We start from the raw sequence: 24299 nt of genomic DNA on the forward strand, positions 1-24299 counted from the left end.
AGATGAACGTACTTTGGTGCGAAAAGTGTAAATCAATCCCAGAACAACAGCAAAGGACCTTGTGAAGATGCTGGAGGAAACAGGTACAAAAGTATCTATATCCACAGTAAAACGAGTCCTATATCGACATATCGACATAAGCTGAAAGGCCGCTCAGCAAGGAAGAAGCCACTGCTCCAAAACCGCCAGACTACGGTTTGCAACTGCACATGGGGACAAAGATCGTACTTTTTGGAGAAATGTTCTCTGGTCTGATGAAACAAAAATAGAACTGTTTGGCCATAATGACCATTGGTATGTTTGGAGGAAAAAGGGGGAGCCAGCCACAAGCCGATCTTGCAAGCCAAAGAACACCATCCCAACCGTGAAGCACGGGGGTGGCAGCATCATGTTGTGGGGGTGCTTTGCTGCAGGAGGGACTGGTGCACTTCACAAAATAGATGGCATCATGGGGGAGGAAAATTATGTGGATATTTTGAAGCAACATCTCAAGACATCAGCCAGGAAGTTTGGTCGCAAATGGGTCTTTCAAATGGACAATGACCCCAAATCATACTTCCAAAGTTGTGGCAAAATGGCTTAAGGACAACAAAGTCAAGGTATTGGAGTGGCCATCACAAAGCCCTGACCTCAATCCCATAGAAAATTTGTGGGCAGAACTGGTAAAGCATGTGCGAGCAAGGAGGCCTACAAACCTGACTCAGTTACACCAGCTCTGCCAGAAGGAATGGGCCAAGATTCACCCAACTTATTGTGGGAAGCTTGTGGAAGGCTACCTGAAACGTTTGACCCAAGTTAAACAATTTAAAGGCAATGCTACCAAATACTAATTGAGTGTATGTAAACTTCTGACCCACTGGGAATGTGATGAAAGAAATAAAAGCTGAAATAAATCATTCTTTCTACTATTATTCTGACATTTCACATTCTTAAAATAAAGTGCTGATCCTAACTGGCCTGTGACAGGTTATTTTTGCTAGGATTGAATGTCAGGAATTGTGAAAAACGTAGTTTAAATGTATTTGGCTAAGGTGTATGTAAACTTCCGACTTCAACTGTACATACTAATTGGAAGGTGTGAATTATTAAATGCAGTATAATGTGTTTTCTGACTTAGATATGTAGTGTTGTACCTATGGTTGAGTCTTTGCACACGTACCTGTTGCTGCTTTGTTCTGATCTTCTTTTGGTCATGTGTTTGTCTCCTCTGGTTCCCATCATTTTTAGAACAGCTTCTAGAATGTTATGTTTAGAACGGCTTCTGGAACATGTTTTGTTTAGAACGGCTTCTGAACATGTTTTGTTTAGAACGGCTTCTGAACATGTTTTGTTTAGAACGGCTTCTAGAACATGTTTTGTTTAGAACGGCTTCTAGAACATGTTTTGTTTAGAACGGCTTCTGAACATGTTTTGTTTAGAACGGCTTCTAGAACATGTTTTGTTTAGAACGGCTTCTGAACATGTTTTGTTTAGAACGGCTTCTAGAACATGTTTTGTTTAGAACGGCTTCTAGAACATGTTTTGTTTAGAACGGCTTCTAGAACATGTTTTGTTTAGAACGGCTTCTGAACATGTTTTGTTTAGAACGGCTTCTGAACATGTTTTGTTTAGAACGGCTTCTAGAACATGTTTTGTTTAGAACGGCTTCTAGAACATGTTTTGTTTAGAACGGCTTCTAGAACATGTTTTGTTTAGAACGGCTTTTGAACATGTTTTGTTTAGAACGGCTTCTGAACATGTTTTGTTTAGAACGGCTTTTGAACATGTTTTGTTTAGAACGGCTTTTGAACATGTTTTGTTTAGAACGGCTTCTAGAACATGTTTTGTTTAGAACGGCTTCTAGAACATGTTTTGTTTAGAACAGCTTCTAGAACATGTTTTGTTTAGAACGGCTTCTAGAACATGTTTTGTTTAGAACGGCTTTTGAACATGTTTTGTTTAGAACGGCTTTTGAACATGTTTTGTTTAGAACGGCTTTTGAACATGTTTTGTTTAGAACGGCTTTTGAACATGCTTTGTTTAGAACGGCTTCTAGAACATGCTTTGTTTAGAACGGCTTTTGAATATGTTTTGTTTAGAACGGCTTTTGAACATGTTTTGTTTAGAACGGCTTTTGAACATGTTTTGTTTAGAACGGCTTCTAGAACATGTTTTGTTTAGAACGGCTTTTGAACATGTTTTGTTTAGAACGGCTTTTGAATATGTTTTGTTTAGAACGGCTTTTGAACATGTTTTGTTTAGAACGGCTTCTGAACATGTTTTGTTTAGAACGGCTTCTAGAACATGTTTTGTTTAGAACGGCTTCTAGAACATGTTTTGTTTAGAACGGCTTCTAGAACATGTTTTGTTTAGAACTGCTTCTAGAACATGTTTTGTTTAGAACAGCTTTTGAACATGTTTTTTTTAGAACGGCTTTTGAACATGTTTTGTTTAGAACGGCTTCTAGAACATGTTTTGTTTAGAACGGCTTTTGAATATGTTTTGTTTAGAACGGCTTCTAGAATATGTTTTGTTTAGAACGGCTTCTGAACATGTTTTGTTTAGAATGGCTTCTAGAACATGTTTTGTTTAGAACGGCTTTTGAACATGTTTTGTTTAGAACGGCTTTTGAACATGTTTTGTTTAGAACGGCTTCTAGAACATGTTTTGTTTAGAACGGCTTCTAGAACATGTTTTGTTTAGAACGGCTTCTGAACATGTTTTGTTTAGAACAGCTTTTGAACATGTTTTTTTTAGAACGGCTTTTGAACATGTTTTTTTTAGAACGGCTTCTAGAACATATTTTGTTTAGAAGTTCTTCTAGAATATGTTTTGTTTGGAACGTCTTATTGAAAATGGTTATTAAATGTTTTATTTTAAATGATATGAACTCTTGATTGGTGGAGGAAACCCAACCTGGCTACACTGAACTGCTGAGCTTTTATTAGCGTGTGTGACCCCAAGCACAGTATTTCAGCATTCTATTTTTCTTTTATCTTTAATCTCATCATCAAACCCACTCCTGAAACCTGGCTCCTGGTTAAGATTTTTTTAAATTGCAGATGCCTTGTACATTTTGAGTACCATATTAATTGATCCAAGGAGTTGGAAATGATATATACATACACAAAATATACAAAAGTAGGTGGACACCCCTTCAAATTAGTGGATTTGGCTATTTCAGTCACACCCGTTGCTGACAGGTGTATAAAATTGAGCACACAACCATGCAATCGCCATAGATTAACATTGGCAGTAGAATGGCCTTACTGAAGAGCTCAGTGACTTTTAACGTGGCACCGTCATAGGATTCCACCTTTCCAACAAGTCAGTTCGTCAAATTTCTGCACCGCAAGAGCTTCCCCGTTCAACTGTAAGTGCTGTTATTGTGAAGTGGAAATGTCTAGGAGCAACAACGGCTCAGCTTCAAAGTGATAGGCCACACAAACTCACAGAACGGGCTCTTTACTTTTGACATGTTAAATTTTATGAAAATTGTAGATAATGTGTACATTTTGAGGACCATGTTAATTGACCCAAGGAGTTGGAAATGATATATATGTCACGAATCCCGCTTCCTGAGTCTGTTTTTGCTGGTGTTCTGTCCTGGAGTGTTTTTCCGGTGTCCTGGAACGTACCCTGTCTGGTTGCCGGGCGACGTAGCTAGTTGGGAGATCTCTGATTACCCGCACCTGTATCCCATCAGCTATCTGCACACCTGGTCCTGATCATCACCCCTCCACTTCATAAGCTCTGACCTGCCATCCATTCCCTGCCGGATCGTTAGCCATGAACAGTATGTTGTGCCAGCGTATCAGCCTCCAGTTTGATAGAGTTTGTTTTGTTGTTTTGTACGTCTTGCTTGCCTTGAACTTACCTTCGTTTGTTCTGTCTACAGTCATTCACCCGGAACACTTACCCCATCCCTGCCTGGTCGTCGGTGGCTTCTGTTACTCCCTTGGATCTGCCTATTCACTCCCATCAACTCACCTCCGCTGCCTGCTCCGCCACCTGGATCTTTCTACCTCTACGTTTAAACTTGTAAATAAATACTCACCTTCGTCCTACTCTCCTTGTCCTGGTCTGCTTCTGGGTTCCACTTTAGAAAACCGTGACAATATATATATTTGAGTTGGAAATTGTTTAATGCTACATTTTGTCAGACACATAAAAAAATTGTGTTTTCTAATATTTATCATGTTTGATCAATTGGATGAAATAATTGTAATGTTTTAGGTTGATTTATTTCTCTCCCATTTGGGAATGTTTTTTTGTGTTTTCGTTTCAGCTTTGATACAGAGGCCATAAGAACTTCTGGGGTATTCTGTCCAGAATCCCCTAGTTTAGGTGATTAGCATTGTCACACCCTGATCTGTTTCACCTGTCTTTGTGCTTGTCTCCACCCCCCCACCAGGTATCTCCCCGCAGTATCCCCTGTGTATTTATACCTGTGTTCTCTGTTTGTATGTTGCCAGTTCATTTTGTTTGTCATGCCTACCAGTGGTTTTCCCCTTGCGCCTGTCTTTTCTATAGTTCCTGTTTTCTAGTTTTCACGGTTTTGACCGTTCTGCCTGCCCTAACCCTGAGCCTGCCTGCTGTGCAGTACCTTTTTTTTTCAGAGGCCTGCCCTTGACCTGTCGTTTTGCCTGCCCCCTGTTCTAGTAATAAACTTGTGTTATCTGCATCTGGCTCTTCCCTAAAACGTGTTAAGTGTATCATGCCACCATTGTGGTTCTGTTTCCTTTAACCCAATGGACCACAGAGGGCTGTGAGTGAAGCTGGACTTACTCATGGAGCTGTTGTCTGGTTCTTCTATGAGGGGTTAATGTGGACTTGACTGTAAAATAATGAAGAACAAATATATTAAATTCTATCTTAGACAGAATGTAAGGTCTCTTGGTGGATGGAATTGAGGGGATTTTGACTTGACCTCTGTAGGGTTATTCTGCACAAAAGCAATAAAAAAGAATACTAGTATTAATGCTATTTAAGTACACTATACTACTTTTTCATGACGGACAACTTCATGTAAATAAATTGTACAAAGTCAAGTGAATGGAAAATCTAAGGAAATGGATTTTACAGAATTCCGCGGCAAATTTTACAGGAAGAACCACTATGTTATTGTGTGTTTGTATGCATGTGTCTGTGCCTATGTTTGTGTCGCTTCACAGTCCCCACTGTTCCATAAGGTGTTTTTCTATCTGTTTTTTTAAATCAAATTTTACTGCTTGCATGAGTTACTTGATGTGGAATAGAGTTCCATGTAGTCATGGCTCTATGGAGTACTGTGCGCCTCCCTTAGTCTGTTCTGGCTGTGAGTGAAGCTGGACTTACTCATGGAGCTGTTGTCTGGCTCTTCTATGATGGGTTAATGTGGACTTGACTGTAAAATAATGAAGAACAAATATATTAAATTCTATCTTAGACAGAATGTAAGGTCTCTTGGTGGATGGAATTTAGGGGATTTTGACTTGACCTCTGTAGGGTTATTCTGCACAAAAGCAATAATGGTTTCCACGGAACATGTCTGTTTAATTCCTATAAAACAGACACACACGCACACACACACACACACACAGAGGACCTTACAATTGACCTTGTCTAGCCTGTAAAACAACAACGACAACTTCACTTCACACTGTTTACCACAGCTAGACAGACACAGACTCTGTGTCTCAAAATTGCTCCCATCAAAGGAAACTTTGTTGTCTATTGTGTTTACTGCGATAGTGGAAGCATATTTTTGTGCACATCATGACAGTAGGTCTACAGAGATTGCATATTTTGCCTTGTAGTTCTACCTCAAGGCTACCACAAGACACTATCCCCAGGGACACCCGTTATCCTCTCTCTACCTCACCAACTCTCTCTCTCGCTCTTTCTATCCCTCTCTTGCTCTGTCTCAACCCCCCCCCCTGAAATTCTCAGAGTAGAACAAACTACATGACAGTAGATTTCCCAGAAGCTGTTATCAGCTCACTCTAGCAGACCGACCATAATGATCTGTTATTATCTTTATGAATCTTTTTATCCGTGTGACTCTTTGATTGTCTGTCGGTATGCATGCATGTCTATGGGTTTCAGATGTTTTTTGAGATAGTGAATAGTTTGTTTCCTCATTCCAATGATTGTGCAGTCTTCATCATCACCTGTTGTTTGGTGGAATTTAGGACAGACCGAAGTTTCAACATCTCCTCAATGACACACCTCAAAAACTTGGTCAAGTGAAAGCAGGCGTTTAACATTGCAGCCAACTTTGAAGGCGAGTCGAGAAAGACTGATCTACAAATCACCTTGCGTCATAAATAACCACTCATTATTATATCAGTGTATCAGTCAGTCAGTCACAATTTACCCATGATACTCGGTGTTGATGCTTTGAACATGGCCAAAGTCAACATCAGCCTGAAATGATTGATAAGTCTGGTGACAATGGCAGGGACAGGAGTGGAAGTTCACTGGAGTTACTGATGAGAAGACAACAGAGATGAGATGAAACATATCTTCAGATGTGCGCACTTAATTCAAATATTGTTATTAATGCACTGACGTCAATGGAAGATTCTTCAGTTACTATCATGGATTTGGGCCTATCCGTTTGCACAGAAATGTGCTCTCTGGTCTACAAACTGCTCTTTTACCACACCGACATAGAGATGTAGAGCAGACATGCTGTCCTCAGCAGTGACTAGGGTCTAGTTTCAATAACGGACTCTTTTTAAAATCTAAAATAGCAGCTAGCAAAATGGGGATAACAGAGGATATTTTGAATAAGTTCATTTTGCAAGTGGCTAGTTTGGATCAACTACTTTCACTAAAACCCCTGCAAAGGATTTTCCTGCAAACTTTGGTTTCAAATCTTGCCGTTCTGGCATGTCTTCCTCGTGATGTTGAGAGGGTTGTCTGTCTGAATTTGTTTTTCACCTTATCGAAGTTGCCAAAAGAGTTTGTCATTGAAACCAAACCTTAGCCTGTACTGTTGCCTAGGGTCAGGTTTCTGAGACTACTGTTCAGCAGCAGAGCAGCAGCCCAGAGTTCATTCATGGAATATTCTACTACTGTAGAGCCCGGGATATTTGAGCTTTGAAGGACAGGGCTCCAGACTGTGGAGGAAAGAGCTCAGTGTATATACAGTTACTACAAGCACATGTGTTTGGGCACTGGGAAAATGCCAGCAGCACTCTCTCTCTCTCTCTCTTTCTTCCTGTGTCACCATGGCATTAGACCTGCAGCCTAAATAGACAGCATAGCTCATCAGGTGGGCTCTGCAAACAGAGCAGACAGTGAGAAGAAGCAGATACGGTGTCAAGATGTCAACAGACACAGAGAGAGAAGTTACACGTGCTGAAATGGGTAAGTAATTGAATGGACGTGTATTTAGAGCATGGAAACAGTGAAAGTCAACTGCACATTCAAACTTTTAATATAATGTACACAAAGTAATGTGAATATATACATTTCATAATATACATAAATAATGTGGAAATAGATTTCAAGGTATTTATAAATATGTAAGAACTTCAATAACGTCCACTGACAAACCAGGCATGCATTAAGAAACTGACACAAATTCCAACTATCGTGTTCATCGTAGACTTATATGAAATGTAATATCTCATTTGTATCCTGCTGCATCAGCTCCCATAATAGATAGAAATGCTGTTTACTGTACACATTACACATAGAAACAGCCTATTCAGGGATCCAACACACAACATGATGGTATATCTATAGCAAAAACCAACATCCTCCATGATGCTTACTTAGAACATTTCCCACAGTATAGAAATCATATGCAGTTCAGAAATAAATCAACCCTGTACACCATTGACGCTTAACCAATACAACTATTGATAGATGAACATAACACCGTATGACAGAGATTGTTTGTTTATGACACTGTCATGTACATATCAGTGTCAAATAAAGTGTTACCCAAATTGACTTGAATGTAAAAACAACCCACTTGGGAAAAAACATACCAGTAGACTAAGCAAAATGGGAACAGTCAAACCAAAGAGAGGATCACAGAGACACACCGTGTGATGTACTGTAAGAAGTAAAAGTTCCAGACACTGGTCCACTCCACTCATAGGCTCATGCTTCTCCTCAGACAGTGTGGTCGAGTCAGCTGACCTGTGGCAAACACTCCATGGTCTACTACGGTGCAATGGGTTGCAGTGTCAATGCCCTGAATGTTCTGGCCAACGGACCAGCAGTTCTGAGGTGCTGTGGGTTCTATTGGTGGAGGAGACATGAAGAAGGAAGGTGAACTGATGGAGTAAGGGTGACTGATGCACTTGCCTTCTGTCTGAGAGGCTGAAGTCTCAGAGACAGAGCTAGAGACAGTAATGCCCTTTCTGGAATACTCATACACATTCTTCATGAAGGCACTCTTGGTATTGTGCTCCTTCTTGAAGAGGATGACGTAGCACTTGGGGAAGAAATGACAGCTGAGGATGCCATAGTTGGAGATGAGGATGACCACCATCTCCACTGCTGGCAGGTACTTCCCAGAGGTGGTCACATAGACAGGCACGAATATCAGCCAGGACATGAGGTAGAGGAGCATGCTGAAGGTGATGAACCTGGCCTCGTTGTACTTCTGTGGCAGCTTGCGGCCTTTAAACGCGCAGGCAAAACATACGAGCGCCAGGACAGCGATGTAGCCCAGCATCACACCAAACGCCACTTGGGAGCCTTCGTCACACTCGGCCAGCACGGTGGTGGTGAAGATGGTGGCTTTCTTCCGGGGGCTCTGCAGGACCAGCCACAGGGTGCAGGTGAGGACCTGTAGGGCCACGCAGAGACAGATGATGGCATAGGGTTGGTAGAGGCGGCGGAGAACGTCCTTCAGGTCAGGGTTGAGCTGGAAGGCCAGCAGGATCTTCAGGGACTTGACCAAGATGCAGGAAACACACAGGGTGAAGCTGAGGCCAAACAGCACCTGACGCACCTTGATGATGAGATGAGAAGATATGAGACATTGAGACAGAAATGTATAATCACTTTGTATTTAGATTTTCTTTCCGTTTACAAACTAAATTCCTTACCACAAAGTTACAAAAGGTTCAGAACAATACACACACAATAAACCATGAATTCACAAAATAACACTGGTACATTCAGACAATGTCACCGACAGTGCATTACAACAGTGTTTCCCAAAATGTGTGTACCGTACATACCTTACACTGTAGGCTGCTGGGATGACCTACAAAAAACACAGCACTAACAAAACTTCCCACTAGAGAGAGCAGGATGATCTGGGAGAGAGGCCCCCCGGCAGCCTTCACAACGGGGGTCTGGTGGTGGTGTAGGAAGAGCGCCCCCACCAGGAGAACCAGGACGATGCCCAGGGCCGCCAGCGCCAGCAGCACCACCGCGAAGCCATCCTGCCAGGAGAAGAACTCCAGGGTCTTATGGGTACACCCAGAGCTCCCTTCCAGGGACCACTCTGTCTTTGTATCACAAGAGAGACACTGGTCCATGTCTGGAGAGGAGGGTTGGAAGGGAGGATAGTGCATTTAGAAATATGTGTGTTGTTGCCTAGTACTAACAGTGTTGGATAACGACAGTGTTGGGAAATCTGAGGAAAAGTATTGAAGAAATGGAGGAAGATTGTGTGAACAACAGGGCAACACCAGTTTACTGAGGAGAGATAGAGTACACTGGTGTGTATATGTAACAGTATAACTTTCGTCTGTCCCCTCGCCCCGACCCGGGCTCGAACCAGGGACCCTCTGCACACATCAACAACTGACACCCACGAAGCATCGTTACCCATCGCTCCTTAAAAGCCGCGGCCCTTGCAGTGCAAGGGGAACAACTACTTCAAGTCTCAGAGCGAGTGACGTCACCCGATTGAAACGCTATTAGCGCGCACCACCGCTAACTAGCTAGCCATTTCACATCGGTTACATTTAGAGAGACAGTACAGGAGAACTAACCAGTGTTGTTGGAGTAGTGGTTCTCAGTGCAGTTGATGCATTCATAGCAGCAGGTGTGCTGACCCTCAGCAGTTTTCTTGAACTTCCCAGGTTCACAGCTAGGCGAGCACACAGACACCACATCCTGCACCGGGACACAATGCACTAATTTAAATGGCTGACCCAAGAAAACTGTGACTGAAATCTATTAATAGTAGTATTCAAACAAGCCTTTACATGTAAGGCCAGTTTCCTGGGCACAGTTTAAACTAGCTCTGGATTTAAAACCGTGTTCAACAGACCAGGTGTATTCAAACTATTCAACCAATGATTATATGCTCTGGTAATTATGAGTTTTGTGTTTTTTGATTTTTAGATCATCACTGAGATCTAACAGGAACGTGTGATAACAGACAGGTGTTCCCAGTATGTGCCAAGGTATGTGGTTTTCACATTCAAACAGTGCCCATTGTTTCACTGATTAGGAGTTATTTAATTTCCATCTTTACTTGTTTTACAGTTTGGCTGAGAAGTCTGTCAAACAGGTATGTTTAGTTTTCTTTAGTCACTTTGAGAAAGAAAAAGTAGATTGTTTGACATTCCGGCCTGTTTGTGTTTGTGTCTCTCTATGTCAAGTGGGAATAACAAGTTAATATGGATGTGTACTTGAACCTTTGTGTGGCAGCCTAGCAAACAGACTAAAAGAGATTGAGACCTAACCTTAATCCTCACCCTAATCCTAACCCTAACCCTAACCCTTACCCTTACCCTCAGGTCAGTGAGATTTTTGGTGTTTCCGCTGGTGTAGCTGAAGCTTTTGTTGATTGGATGGTACTCAGCTACAACGTCATGGACGTTGATGACCCCTCTCACAGACCTCCACACGGTTACATCATAGCCCAGGTTGATGTCTCCTTTCTGGTCAAACGTGTAGCTTTTCCCCTCCAGCTCAAAGTGACTGTCCTTCAGGGCTCCAAGCACCTGAAATGAATGCAAATGCATTTTCATATGTAAGTTCACATACCATAGACCCAAGCCATATCCAAAATACACTGTGTATAAAAAACATTGAGAACACCTGCTCTTTCCATGATATCGACTGACCAGATGAATCCAGATAAAAGCTGTGATCCCTTATTCATGTCACATGTTAAATCCACTTAGATGAAGGGGAGGAGACAGGTTAAAGTAGTATTTTTAAGACTTTAGACTATTGAGTCATGGACTGTGTATGTGTGCTATTAAGTGCCTTTGAACGGGATATGGTATTATGTGCCAGGTGTCAAGAACTGCAACGCTGCTGGGAATATTATGCTCAACAGTTTCCTGTGTGAATCAGGAGTGGTCCACCACCCAATGGACATCCAACCAACTTGACAAAACTGTGAGAAGCATTGGAGTCAACATGGGCCAGTATCACTGTAGACCACTTTCGACATCTTGTAGAGTCCATGCCCCGACAAATTGAGACTGTTCTGAGGGCAAAAGTGGGGGTGCAGCTCAATATTAGGAAGGTGTTCCTCATGTTTGGTATATTCAGTGAATATTAGATGAGATACAGTATATAAGTAAAGTTTGATGTGCTGTAGACATGAGGAATTGTGCAGTAGCTACCTCCCAGGGTTGGACCGTGCCTGGTGTCTTACAGTCCTTTTTGCTGCAGATATCAGCCACTGCATGGGCGATGGCACTCACAGCCATCTCCACATTGAAGACTACGTTCACATGGCTGTTGTTTAGCAGGATCTCTGCTGGAACTGTGGAGGAGGACAAAACCCCAGAGTTTTCTGACCTGTTTGGCAGTGAGTAGAACTCCTTTAGGAAGGAGTTGTTTCCTATGACATCATTGATGTCACTCAGGTTCATCAGGTAGTGATGGAAAGGAGCCAGGTTCCCTCTTTTGAAGGAGAAGCCCACCACATTGCCAATATCTGGGAGGTCCATTTCTCCCAGGACCTCCTTGGACGAGGACCAGCTGTCACTGGCCACCCACACCCTCTCCCCCAGCCCCGACCCCAGACTCCTCAGCTTCTGGTATAGGTACATCATCTGAGTAGGCTTGGCGAATGACACCACCACCTTGACATTGGGGTTCGATTGGAGGGTGGCGGCGGCTTGGCTGATTGCTGATTCGCCGTCAGGACTGGTTAGCGAATTAGGGAGGATCTCCTTGAAGGCCACACAGATCCCTGAGGCGGTTGCCTGGGAGACGAAGCTGTCCAGGGCAGAACGGCCGTAGTCTCCATCCGTTGTGACCACGCCCACCCAGGTCCATTTGCTGTCGCTAAGCAACTGGACCATGGCCCGTGTCTGGTACACGTCGTTAGGTACGGTCCTCAGGAAAGCAGGGAAACGGTTCTTGTCACTCAGGATGATGGCGGTGGAGGCGTAACTGATCTGTGATGATTCGAAGAGAGAATGAATTTCTGTCTACATTGTGTTGGATTGATTTGGTCATTCATCTGTATCATCATTGCTGTTTATTTCATTTATTCAACACAACTCAGTTCTTTATTATTATTTATTTTGTTACTGTCCATCAACCGTCACTCTGTGGGTGGGTTTTGGCTGCTTACTTGAGGGATGAGCTTTAGGTTGAGTTGCCGGGCAACAGAGATGGAAATCTCAGAGGAAGAGGCCCCTATGACGGCCATGATTGGCGGGGAAGAGTTAGAGGTGTTGGCCCCTCCCCCACAGTCCGTGGTGGGCTCCTGTGAAGTAAAGAATGTACGTCATTTAAATGAGATGCTGGCTAATGTAAGATAAACTATGCAAATGAAGAAAAGGTCACACACTCATCTATACTTGCTGTGGATTGATTTGACCACCGTTTCGGCTAAAGAGCCTTTACCTGTGTGAAGTCAGCAGAGGCCCTCAGAGCGGTGGTGACATCAGAGCACGAGTCATGGAGACGGTACCCCAGAGAGATCCCTAGTGCAGTCAGGACAGGGGATCTGTTGGCTGACTCTACAGCGTGGATCATAGCCAATGCCTGGATGAACCCGTCTGTGTTGAACCTGTTTGTGTGTGTGTGTGTGTGTGTGTGTGTGTGTGTGTGTGTGTGTGTGTGTGTGTGTGTGTGTGTGTGTGTGTGTGTGTGTGTGTGTGTGTGTGTGTGTGTGTGTGTGTGTGTGTGTGTGTGTGTGTGTGTGTGTGTGTGTGTGTGTGCGTGCGAGAGAGAGAGAGAGAGAGAGAGAGAGAGAGAGAGAGAGAGAGAGAGAGAGAGAGAGAGAGAGAGAGAGAGAGAGAGAGAGAGAGAGAGAGAGAGAGAGAGAGAGAGAGAGAGAGAGAGAGAGAGAGAGAGAGAGAGAGAGAGAGAGAGAGAGAGAGAGAGAGAGAAAAGGGCAACCAGTGAAGAACAAACACCATTGTAAATACAACCCATATTTATGCTTATTTATTTTAACTTGTGTGCTTTAACCATTTGTACATTGTTACAACACTGTATATATATAATATAACATTTGTAATGTCTTTATTGTTTTGAAACTTCTGTATGTGTAATGTTTACTGTTAATTTGTATTGTTTATTTCACTTTTGTATAATATCTACCTCACTTGCTTTGGCAATGTTAACACATGTTTCCCATGCCAATAAAGCCCCTTGAATTGAATTGAATTGAATTGAATTGAGAGAGAGAGAGAGAGAGAGAGAGAGAGAGAGAGAGAGAGAGAGAGAGAGAGAGAGAGAGAGAGAGAGAGAGAGAGAGAATCCTCAGGAATCTCTTTACAACACCCAATCTTATTTTGGCACTTACTGTACCTGACACACTGTGATACATGGGGTGCTGAGATGTTGGGGGATTCCTCTACTCCCTCATGGATGGGAAACAGCCCTCCAATGAGGATATCTCCTGGTGCTGTAGCTCCTGCTGCTTTGAGGTCTCCCATTTTGGCATTGCCTGTCTCCAACAAGGACAGGATGACTAACAGGTGGAGAACATCACCCATGGGTGCCATCACCTCTCTGTTGGTACTGTCCAATTCTCAATTTCGGTGTCTCTCGTTGCAGTTTCTCTCACACACACTCCCGCTCTCTCCCCGACTGTGTCTGTCTCTCTCTCTCTCTCTCTCTCTCTCTCTCTCTCTCTCTCTCTCTCTCTCTCTCTCTCTCTCTCTCTCTCTCTCTCTCTCTCTCTCTCTCTCTCTCTCTCTCTCTCTCTCTCTCTCTCTCTCTGTCTCTCTCTCTCCCTTCCTCTCACTGTCTCTCTCTCTCTCTCTCTCTCTCTCTCTCTCTCTCTCTCTCTCTCTCTCTCTCTCTCTCTCTCTCTCTCTCTCTCTCTCTCTCTCTCTCTCTCTCTCACTTTGTCCCTGTCTCTCTCTCTCTCTGTCTCTCACTCTGTAAGCTCCTCTAGCAGACTGACACAGTGACCTGACAGTATCTTCAGTAAAAACACACCTGTTGCTTCCTCCTAATCTCATCTAATGTCTGCATAACCCTGCCCCCTCCCAGCCCAGCCCACTCTCTCTGACAGACATCCACACTGACTGACTCACTTGCTCCAGCTAAAGATGACAGACAGACAAGTCACACAAATGTAAGTCACAGCTGATCTCTATCTGAAGTGCAATATAAACATTTATTGTTGAAGGGGAAAGACTTGTGTGTTGACTCAATGCTTTTCCTGAAATGTTCTCACAATACCCAAGTGTTTTTTTAACACTTGGATAACACTTACAGTGTATTCGGAATGTATTTAGAACCCCTTGACTTTTTCCACATTTTGTTACCTTACATCCTTATTCTAAAATTAATTAAATATTTTTTTCCCTCATCAATTTACACACAATACACCATAATGACAAAGCAAAAACAGTTTTTTTTTAAATTTTTGCAAATGTATTAAAAATAAACTGAAGTATCACATTTACATAAGTATTCAGACCCTTTAATTAGCACTTTGTTGAAGCACCGTTGGCAGCGATTACAGCCTCAAGTCTTCTTGGATATGACGCTACAAGCTTGGCACACCTGTATTTGAGGAGTTTCTTCCATTGTTTTCTGCAGATCCTCTCAAGCTCTGTCAGGTTGGATGGGGTGTGTCGCTGCACAGCTATTTCCAGGTCTCTCCAGAGATGTTTGATCGGGTTCAAGTCCGGGCTCTGGCTGGGCCACTCTCAAGGACGTTTAGAGACCACTCCTGCATTGTCTTGCTGTGTGTTGTGTGTGACCCTATCATTGTCCTGTTGGAAGTTGAACCTTCTCCCCAGTCTGAGGTCCTGAGCGCACTGAAGCAGGTTTTCATCAAATATCTCACTGTACTTTTCTCCATTAATCTTTCCCTCGCTCCAAATCAAATCAATTGTCATTTGTCACATGCACCGAATACAGCAGGTGTAGAGACCTTACAGTGAAATGCTTACTTACAAGCCCTTAACCAACAATGCAGTTTTAAGAAAAATAAGTGTTAAGTAAAAAATAGAAAATAAAAGTAACAAATAATTAAACAGTAGCGATGCTATATACAGGGGGTACCGGTTAGTTGAGGTAATTGAGGTAATATGTACCTGTAGGTAGAGTTAAAGTGACTATGCATAGATAATAAACAGAGAGTAGCAGCAGTGTAAAATAGCCACTTGACATGCGGTAGCAGAGAGAACAGTCTATGACTATGGTGGCTGGAGTCTTTGACAATTTTTAGGGCCTTCCTCTGACACCGCCTGGTATAGCGGTCCTGGATGGCAGGAAGCTTGGCCCCGGTGATGTACTGGGTCGTACGCACTACCCTCTGTAGCGCCTTGCGGTCGGGGGCCGAGCAGTTGCCATACCAGGCAGTGATGCAACCCGTCAGGATGCTCTCAATGGTGCAGCTATAGAACCTTTTGAGGATCTGAGGACCCATGCCAAATCCTTTCGGTCTCCTGAGGGGGAATAGGCTTTGTCGTGCCCTCTTCACGACTGTCTTAGTGTGTTTGGACCTTGATAGTTTGTTGGTGATGTGGACACCAAGGAACTTGAAGCTCTCAACCTGCTCCACTACAGCCCCGTCGAAGAGAATGGGGGCGTGCTCGGTCCTCCTTTCCCTGTAGTCCACAATCATCTCCTTTGTCTTGATCACGTTGAGGGAGAGGTTGCTGTCCTGGCACCACACGGCCAGGTCTCTGACCTCCTCCCTATAGGCTGTCTCATCGTTGTCGGTAATCAGGCCTTCCACTGCTGTGTCATCGGAAGACTTGATGATGGTGTTGGAGTCGTGTCTGGCCATGCAGTCATGAGTGAACAAAGAGTACAGGAGGGGACTAAGCACGCACCCCTGAGGGACCCCCATGTTAGGTTCAGCATGGCGGATGTGTTTTTACCTACCCTTACCACCTGAGTGCGGCCCATCAGGAAGTCCAGGATCCAGTTGCAGAGGGAAGTGTTTGGTCCCAGGGTCCTTAGCTTAGTGATGAGCTTTGAGTGCACTATGGTGTGCACTATGGTGTGCACGCTGAGCCGTAGTCATAGAATTGCATTCTCACATACAGTAGGTGTTCCTTTTGTCCAGGTGAGAAAGGGCAGTGTTGAGTGCAATAGAGATTGCATCATCTGTGGCGGTATGCAAATTGAAGTGGGTCTAGGGTTTTTGGCATAATGGTTTTGATGTGAGTCATGACCAGCCTTTCAAAGCCCTTCATGGCTACAGATGTGAGTGCTAAGGGTCGGTAGTCATTTAGGCAGGTTAACTTAGTGTTCTTGGGCACAGGGACTATGGTGGTCTGCTTAAAACATGTTGGTATTACATACTCAGTCAGGGACAGGTTGAAAATGTCAGTGAAGACACTTGCCAGTTGGTCAGCGCATGCGAATTATGTGAATGTTGACCTGTTTAAAGATCTTACTCACATCGGCTATGGAGAGCGTGATCACACAGTCGTCGGGAACAGCTGATGCTCTCATGCATGTTTCAGTTTTACTTGCCTCGAAGCGAGCATAGAAGTATTTTAGCTTGTCTGTTAGGCTTGTGTCACTGGGCAGCTCGTGGCTGTGCTCCCCTTTGTAGTCAGTAATGGTTTGCAGGCCCTGCCACATTCGTCGAATTTACCAGGTGGACTCCAATTAAGTTGTAGAAACATCTCAAGCATGATCAATGTAAACAGGATGCACCTGAGCTCAATTTCGAGTCTCATAGTGTTACGGGATTTTTGTGTTTAATGACTAAAATATGTATACATTTGACTTATAACTCATAAATGTTGAATGTTATGTGTTCTTTGTTAGAAAGAATGGGTTTATCTTCAGACAGGCTAGAATGATGTCTCTACCCAGGGAGGGGAAAGACCTTGAGTTGGTTGTAGATAGTTGAACAGGTGGCAGACAGTAATGTGAACTCGAACTGTATTGCCATTGTATCCGAGAGGAGGTTGGACATTAAAACCTATGACATCATCTTTATTATATAACCTGATGTAAAATGTATTATGATCAGTACTCTCGAGAATAAACGCTATTGATTGATTGATTTTAAGACTGGTATCTGTCCATTTTATGCAGATAATTATCTTACAAATTCTTATTTATGGGCAGAGTGTTTTAATTGAATTGGTTAATAAACAGGAATCAAAATTCCTTTAACACATAGCAAAGGGTCTCAATACTTATGTAAATAAGGTATTTCTGTTTTTTATTTTTAATACATTTGCTAACATTCTTAAAACCTGTTTTCACTTTGCTATTATGGGGTACTGTGTTTAGATTGATGAGGAAAAACATTTATTTAATCCATTTTAGAATAAGGCTGTAACGTAACAAAATATGGAAAAAGTCAAGGGGTCTAATCATTTCCCAGTTAGTTCTGGTAGTTTTCCATAGTTAGGCTTTTATAGATGCCCTTCAATAGAGTGGTCATAAATGTTAGCTGTAGAGATATTGGATTTGAAATGACTTTATTATTTTGGAACTTTTGTGAGTGTAATGTTTAGTGTACATTTTTTATTGTTTCTTTCACTTTTGTTTATGATCTATTTCACTTGCTTTGACAATGTAAACATATGTTTCCCATGCCAATAAAGCCCTTAAATTCCTCTACTCCCTCATGGATGGGAAACAGCCCTCCATGGTGCTTTGAAGTCTCCCACTTTGGCATTGCCTGTCTCCAACAAGGACAGGATGACTAACAGGTGGAGAACATCACCCATGGGTTCCATCACCTCTCTGTTGGTACTGTCCAATTCTCAATTTTGGTGTCTCTCCTTGCAGTTTCTCTCACACTCCCTCTCTCCTTCCCTGACTCTGTTTGTCTCTCTCTCCCTCTCTCTCTCACTTGCTCTGTTTCTTTCTCTCTCTCTTCCTCTCTCTGTCTCCCTGTATCTCTGTCTCTCTCTTTCCCTTCCTCTCACTGCCTCAGTCTCTCCCACTCTCTCTCTCTCTCTCTGCATGCTGGGAGTGTTGGTGCATGCTGGGAATTGTATGAGCGAGTGCGAGTGGTGTCTGGAGTTACACGGCCTGTGTTTTTTTTCTCTGTGGTTTTCCTTCTTTCTATTTATGATTAAGGGTTTTTTCAGTGGTAGAATTAGGTATATTGTATTTCTTGTTGGAATTGCCCTGGTTATGGTGGGGATGGCGACCCACATTGGGACGCCGTCCCTGTCACTTCGGCCCAGCTTCAGGTGTGTTACTGAAGTTACTGTCACTGTGGAGGAGTTTCTGGTCGTCGTAGTAGTGTAAGGTACTGGGTGTCGGGAGTGTGAAGTCAGGCGCAGGAAAACAGAGAGTTCAATATAATGCTCTTTTAATGCATTCACGGTGAACCACGGCCACCCCACTAAACACTGGGTGCTCAAAATAAACTGCCCCAGACACGGGGAACGAAAACAGTCCAGTACTATACACGAACATAAACAAACATGTACGTCTGAAACAAACACCAGGCTTACAATAATCAATCCCGCACAAAGAAACGGGCGGGCCGGCTGACTAATAAAGCCCAACTAATTACAACAAACTGTAAACAGGTGTAATCAATAAACACATAAGGAGGGGGAGAAAAGAATCAGTGGCAGCTAATAGGCCGGTGACGACGACCGCCGAGCACCACCCAAACGGGAAGGGGAGCCTGCTTCGGTCGGAGTCGTGACAGTACCCCCCCCCCCCCTGCCTCGAGGTCGACCCGGAGGACGAGGCGCAGGGCGATCCGGATGGAGGCGATGGAAATCCCTCAACATTGACGGATCCAAAATATCCCCCACCGGTACCCAGCACCTACCCCTCCCAGTCCACGAGGTACTGCAGGCCCCTCACCCGGCGTCTCGAGTCCAGAATGGCCCGTATCGTATACGCCGGGGACCCCTCGATGTCCTGACAGTGCGTCCGCCTTTACGTTCTGGGAGCCCGGTCTATAAGATAATGTAAACCGGAATCGGGTGAAGAACATGGCCCACCTTGCCTGACGTGGGTTCAGTCTCCTAGCTGCCCGAATATACTCCAGATTTTGGTGGTCGGTCCAGATGAGAAAGGGGTGCTTAGCCCCGTCAAGCCAGTGTCTCCACATCTTCAGAGCACTGACCACCGCTAACAACTCCCGGTCCCCCACATCATAGTTACGCTCCGCTGGGCTGAGCTTCCTCGAGAAGAAAGCGCAGGGGTGGAGTTTTGGTGGCGTACTCGAGCGCTGTGATAGCACGGCACCCACCCCAGCCTCGGACGCGTCCACCTCCACTATGAATGCTAGAGAGGGGTCCGGATGCGCCAACACGGGTGCATCCGTGAACAGCGCCTTCAACCTGTTGAAAGCTCCGTCCGCCTCTGCTGACCACCGCAACCGCACCGGCCCCCCTTCAGCAGTGAGGTAATGGGAGCTGCTACCTGGCCAAAACCCCGGATAAACCTCCGGTAGTAGTTGGCAAAACCCAAAAACCGCTGCACCTCTTTTACCGTGGTCGGAGTCGGCCAATTACGCACGGCCTTAATGCGGTCACCCTCCATCACCACCCCCGAGGTGGAAATGCGATAACCCAGGAAGGAGACGGTTCGTTTGGAGAACACACACTTCTCAGCCTTGACGTATAGGTCATGCTCCAGCAGTCTACCATGCACCTTGCGTACCAGAGACACATGCGCGGCGTGAGTGGCTGAGTAGATCAGAATGTCATCGATATAAACAACCACTCCCTGCCCGTGCAGGTCCCTGAGAATCTCATCTACAAAGGATTGGAAAACGGCTGGAGCATTCTTTAACCCATACGGCATGACCCGGTACTCATAATGGCCCGATGTGGTACTAAATGCGGTTTTCCACTCGTCTCCCTTCCGAATACGCACCAGAGACACATGCGCGGCGTGAGTGGCTGAGTAGATCAGAATGTCATCGATATAAACAACCACTCCCTGCTGAGAATCTCATCTACAAAGGATTGGAAAACGGCTGGAGCATTCTTTAACCATACGGCATGACGCGGTACTCATAATGGCCCGATGTGGTACTAAATGCGGTTTTCCACTCGTCTCCCTTCCGAATACGCACCAGACTATACGCGCTCCTGAGATCCAGTTTTGTGAAGAACTGCGCTCCGTGAAATGATTCCACCGCCGTAGCGATGAGAGGTAGTGGGTAACTAAACCCCACTGTGATGGCATTTAGACCTCTATAATCAATACACGGACGCAAACCTCCCTCCTTTTTCTTCACAAAAAAGAAACTCGAGGAGACGGGTGAGATGGAGGGCCGAATGTACCTCTGTCCCAAAGACTCCGTAACATATGTCTCCATAGCCAACGTCTCCTCTTGGGACAATGGGTACACGTGACTCTTGGGAAGCGTAGCGTTTACCTGGAGATCTATCGCACAATCCCTTCCCGGTCGATGAGGTGGTAATTTAGTCGCTTTCTTTTTACTGAAAGCGATTGCCAAATCGGCATACTCGGGGGGAATGCACACCGTGGGACCCTGGTCTGGACTCTCCACCGACGTGTCACCGATGGAAACTCCCAGACACCTTCCAGAACACTCCTCTGACCACCCCTGGAGAACCCCCTGTCTCCACAAAATTTTAGGATTGTGCCGGGCCAGCCAGGGAATCCCTAGCACCACTGGAAACGCAGGCGAATCAATAATATAGAGACTGATACGCTCCCTATGATTCCCCTGCGTCACCATGTCCAGGGGAACCGTGGTCTCCCTGACCACCCCTGACCCTAATGGCCGGCTATCTAGGGAGTGCACGGGAAAGGGAGAATCTATCGGCACAAGCGGAACACCTAACCTAAGGGCGAGTCCGCGATCCATAAAGTTCCCAGCTGCGCCTGAATCGACTAGCGCCCTATGCTGGGAAGAGGGAAAAAATGTAAGAAAAAAAATCAAGACAAACATGTGACCAACAGGGGGTTCTGGGTGAGTTTGGTGCTGACTCACCTGGGGTGATCGAGAAGTGTTCCTCCTGCCATCTCGACTCCCAGACGGACCCCCCCAGCTCCGATCGGCCGTGTGTCCTCTCCGACCACAGCTGGTGCAGGGGGGGCCTCCTCCTCCGGTACTCCTCGGCACGGCCCCTCCCAACTCCATCGGAATGGGAGCAGAGGTGCTGGGTGGTGGAACGCACAGGACCCTCTCCGAACGCCCGCGGGCAGCCAGCAGATTGTCCAGTCGGATGGACATGTCAATCAGCTCATCAAGGGAAAGAGCGGTGTCCCGACACGCTAGCTCCCTGCGGACGTCCTCCCGGAGACTACACCGGTAGTGGTCGATAAGAGCCCTGTCGTTCCACCCAGATCCTGCTGCCAGGGTCCGGAACTCCAGCGCGTAATCCTGGGCGCTCCTCTTCTCCTGCCTGAGATGGAATAGTCGTTCTCCCGCCGCTCGGCCCTCTGGAGGGTGGTCAAACATGGAACGAAAACGGCGGGTAAACTCCGGGTAGTGCTCCTTCGCTGAGTCTGGGCCATTCCAGACTGCGTTCACCCTCTCCAGAGCACGACCCGTGAGGCAGGAGACGAGGACACTCACCCTCTCCGCTCCCGAGGGAGTGGGTCTTACGGTGGCCAGGTACAGTTCCAGTTGGAGTAAGAACCCCTGGCACCCCGCCGCCGCTCCATCATAATCCCTCGGGAGTGTAAGACGGAGAGCGCTGGAGCCAGGGGATGGGGAGTCCTGAGCTGGGGGAGCCGAAGGTGGAGAGAGGAGACCACTCCTCTCCCATCGGTCCATTCTCTCCATCATTTGATCCATAGCCGATCCGATACGGTGGAGAACGGTGGTATGGTGGAGCACCCGTTCCTCCATCGATGGGAGAGGGTTGGCCGCTGCTCCTGCTGACTCCATTTTCTTGGTGCGGGATTCTGTAAGGTACTGGGTGTCGGGAGTGTGAAGTCAGGCGCAGGAAAACAGAGAGTTCAATATAATGCTCTTTTAATGCATTCACGGTGAACCACGGCCACCCCACTAAACACTGGGAGCTCAAAATAAACTGCCCCAGACACGGGGAACGAAAACAGTCCAGTACTATACACGAACATAAACAAACATGTACGTCTGAAACAAACACCAGGCTTACAATAATCAATCCCGCACAAAGAAACGGGCGGGCCGGCTGACTAATAAAGCCCAACTAATTACAACAAACTGTAAACAGGTGTAATCAATAAACACATAAGGAGGGGGAGAAAATAATCAGTGGCAGCTAATAGGCTGGTGACGACGACCGCCGAGCGCCACCCGAACGGGAAGGGGAACCTGCTTCGGTCGGAGTCGTGACAAGGAGAGAAGGTAGGCTATGAAAATGTTGCTTATGCGTCGCGGATGAATAAAGTGGTGGTGGTTTTTCTTAATGATCTTGTCGATTGGATGGTTGAGCATGGCATACTTCTCAAAGGTACAGTATGTTTATTCAAGTTACAACGCTTTTTTTTCTGTCAAGAATCTTGACTGTACCGCCTTTTATTTCCAATGAGCTATTGGAGAGCAAGTTATTGCAGTTTGGGAAGTTTGCAAGTTCAATTAAAATTGTCCCGCTGGGTTGCAAACACTCGGCTCTGAAACAGGTTATGTTGGTTCGGCGACAGGTGTTTATGTTTTTGGACCGGAGCAGACTTTGGAGTTATCGTTTAAAGTCAAGAATGAAGTGCCTTAGACTGCTGCTCCCGAGTGCTTGAGGCGTCACTCCAGACACCCTGGTTCAAATCCAGGCTGTATCATAACTGGCTGTGATTGGGAGTCCCATAGGGCGGTGCCCCTCACACCACATACCCCCGTCAAGCTCATTAGCCTCTTCACTATGTATCTCCTGTAGAAAAACTACATTAAGCCTTTTCTGTTTTATTACTTCTCATACCGAAGCCCTCTTATTCCTGTCCCTTCCCCCAGTAATATTGAGAGAACCTAACCTTAGTACCTCCATATGTAAAAGAGAATGGAAAAACAGAAGAAACCACAAAGAAACCAGACAAAGAGAGAAAATAACCCTATGAGGCATGATAATCATCATTGTTTTAATTTTCTCTTAACCTTACCACGTTTCCCACTACCTTTTGTTGTCGTGACAGCAGTAACACATTTCCTCAAGCGGAAACACAATTTTAATTGATAGGGATTGATTGAATATGTCCGTAAACACACCAGCCAGTTGATCTGCGCATGCTATGAGGACGCGGCTAGGCATGCCGTCTGGGCCGGCAGCCTTGCAAGGGTTAACACGTTAAATGTTTTACTCACGTTGGCCACGGTGAAGGAGAGCCCACAGGCTTTGGTAGCGGGCCGTGTCAGTGGCACTGTATTGTCCTCAAAGCGAGCAATGAAGTTGTTTAATTTGTCTGGGATCAAGACGTCGATGTCCGCAACGGGGCTGGTTTACTTTTTGTAATCCGTGATTGACTGTAGATCCTGCCACATACGTCTCGTGTCTGAGCCGTTGAATTGCAACTCCACTTTGTCTCTATACTGATGCTTTGCTCGTTTGATTGCCTTGCGAAGGGGATAGCTGCACTCTTTGTATAAGGGTGCCTTGATTAGATCTCGCTTTGCTACCCTCAAGGATATGGATGCTCCTAAGGCCTTTTGTTTTTACCTAGGGCAGTAGACATTGCAACGCAAACAGATGGTCTGCTTTCGTTTCCCTGATGGGAAGGTGACCACGGATGATGGTGAGATGCGCCAACATGCCGTGGATTTCTACTCTGCCCTCTATAAGGCAGAGGATTGTGATCCTCTGTGTCCTGAACAGTTGTTACATGGACTTTCTCAATTGGGACCGAAGTGGAGAGCTGCTTCCTGGCATCGATGGTTTACCATCTGATTTCTATAAGCATTTTGGACGTGGACATGGGCATGCTGGAGGGGATGTTGGCAGCGAGACTGAGGGTTGAGTTTGCCTATTACAAATTGGTTAATAACATTGGGCTGTTTATGAGTATGTGGGGTATTCAGAGGTTGTTGTGTTTATTTACAGTGGAGGAAGTTTTGGTGTTGTGTTTTTAATTGA

At 45.2% G+C, this 24299-nt stretch overlaps 1 protein-coding gene across 1 annotated transcript; it reads right to left on the reverse strand.

The window, feature by feature from the left end:
• Window positions 1-7382: 7382 nt before the first annotated feature.
• LOC139564444 (G-protein coupled receptor family C group 6 member A-like) lies at window positions 7383-14302 on the reverse strand. Its single transcript, XM_071383966.1, has 8 exons — window positions 13675-14302; window positions 12763-12928; window positions 12488-12622; window positions 11526-12308; window positions 10680-10892; window positions 9933-10056; window positions 9171-9475; window positions 7383-8938 (listed from the first exon to the last, which is right to left on the reverse strand). Exons 1-8 carry the CDS (start codon window positions 13869-13871, stop codon window positions 8072-8074), a joined length of 2790 nt encoding a protein of 929 aa, XP_071240067.1. The 5' UTR covers window positions 13872-14302; the 3' UTR covers window positions 7383-8071.
• Between the last annotated feature and the right edge of the window lie 9997 nt (window positions 14303-24299).

This window comes from Salvelinus alpinus, chromosome 35 (assembly GCF_045679555.1).
Source record: "Salvelinus alpinus chromosome 35, SLU_Salpinus.1, whole genome shotgun sequence".
NCBI classification, from domain to species: Eukaryota; Metazoa; Chordata; class Actinopteri; order Salmoniformes; family Salmonidae; genus Salvelinus; species Salvelinus alpinus.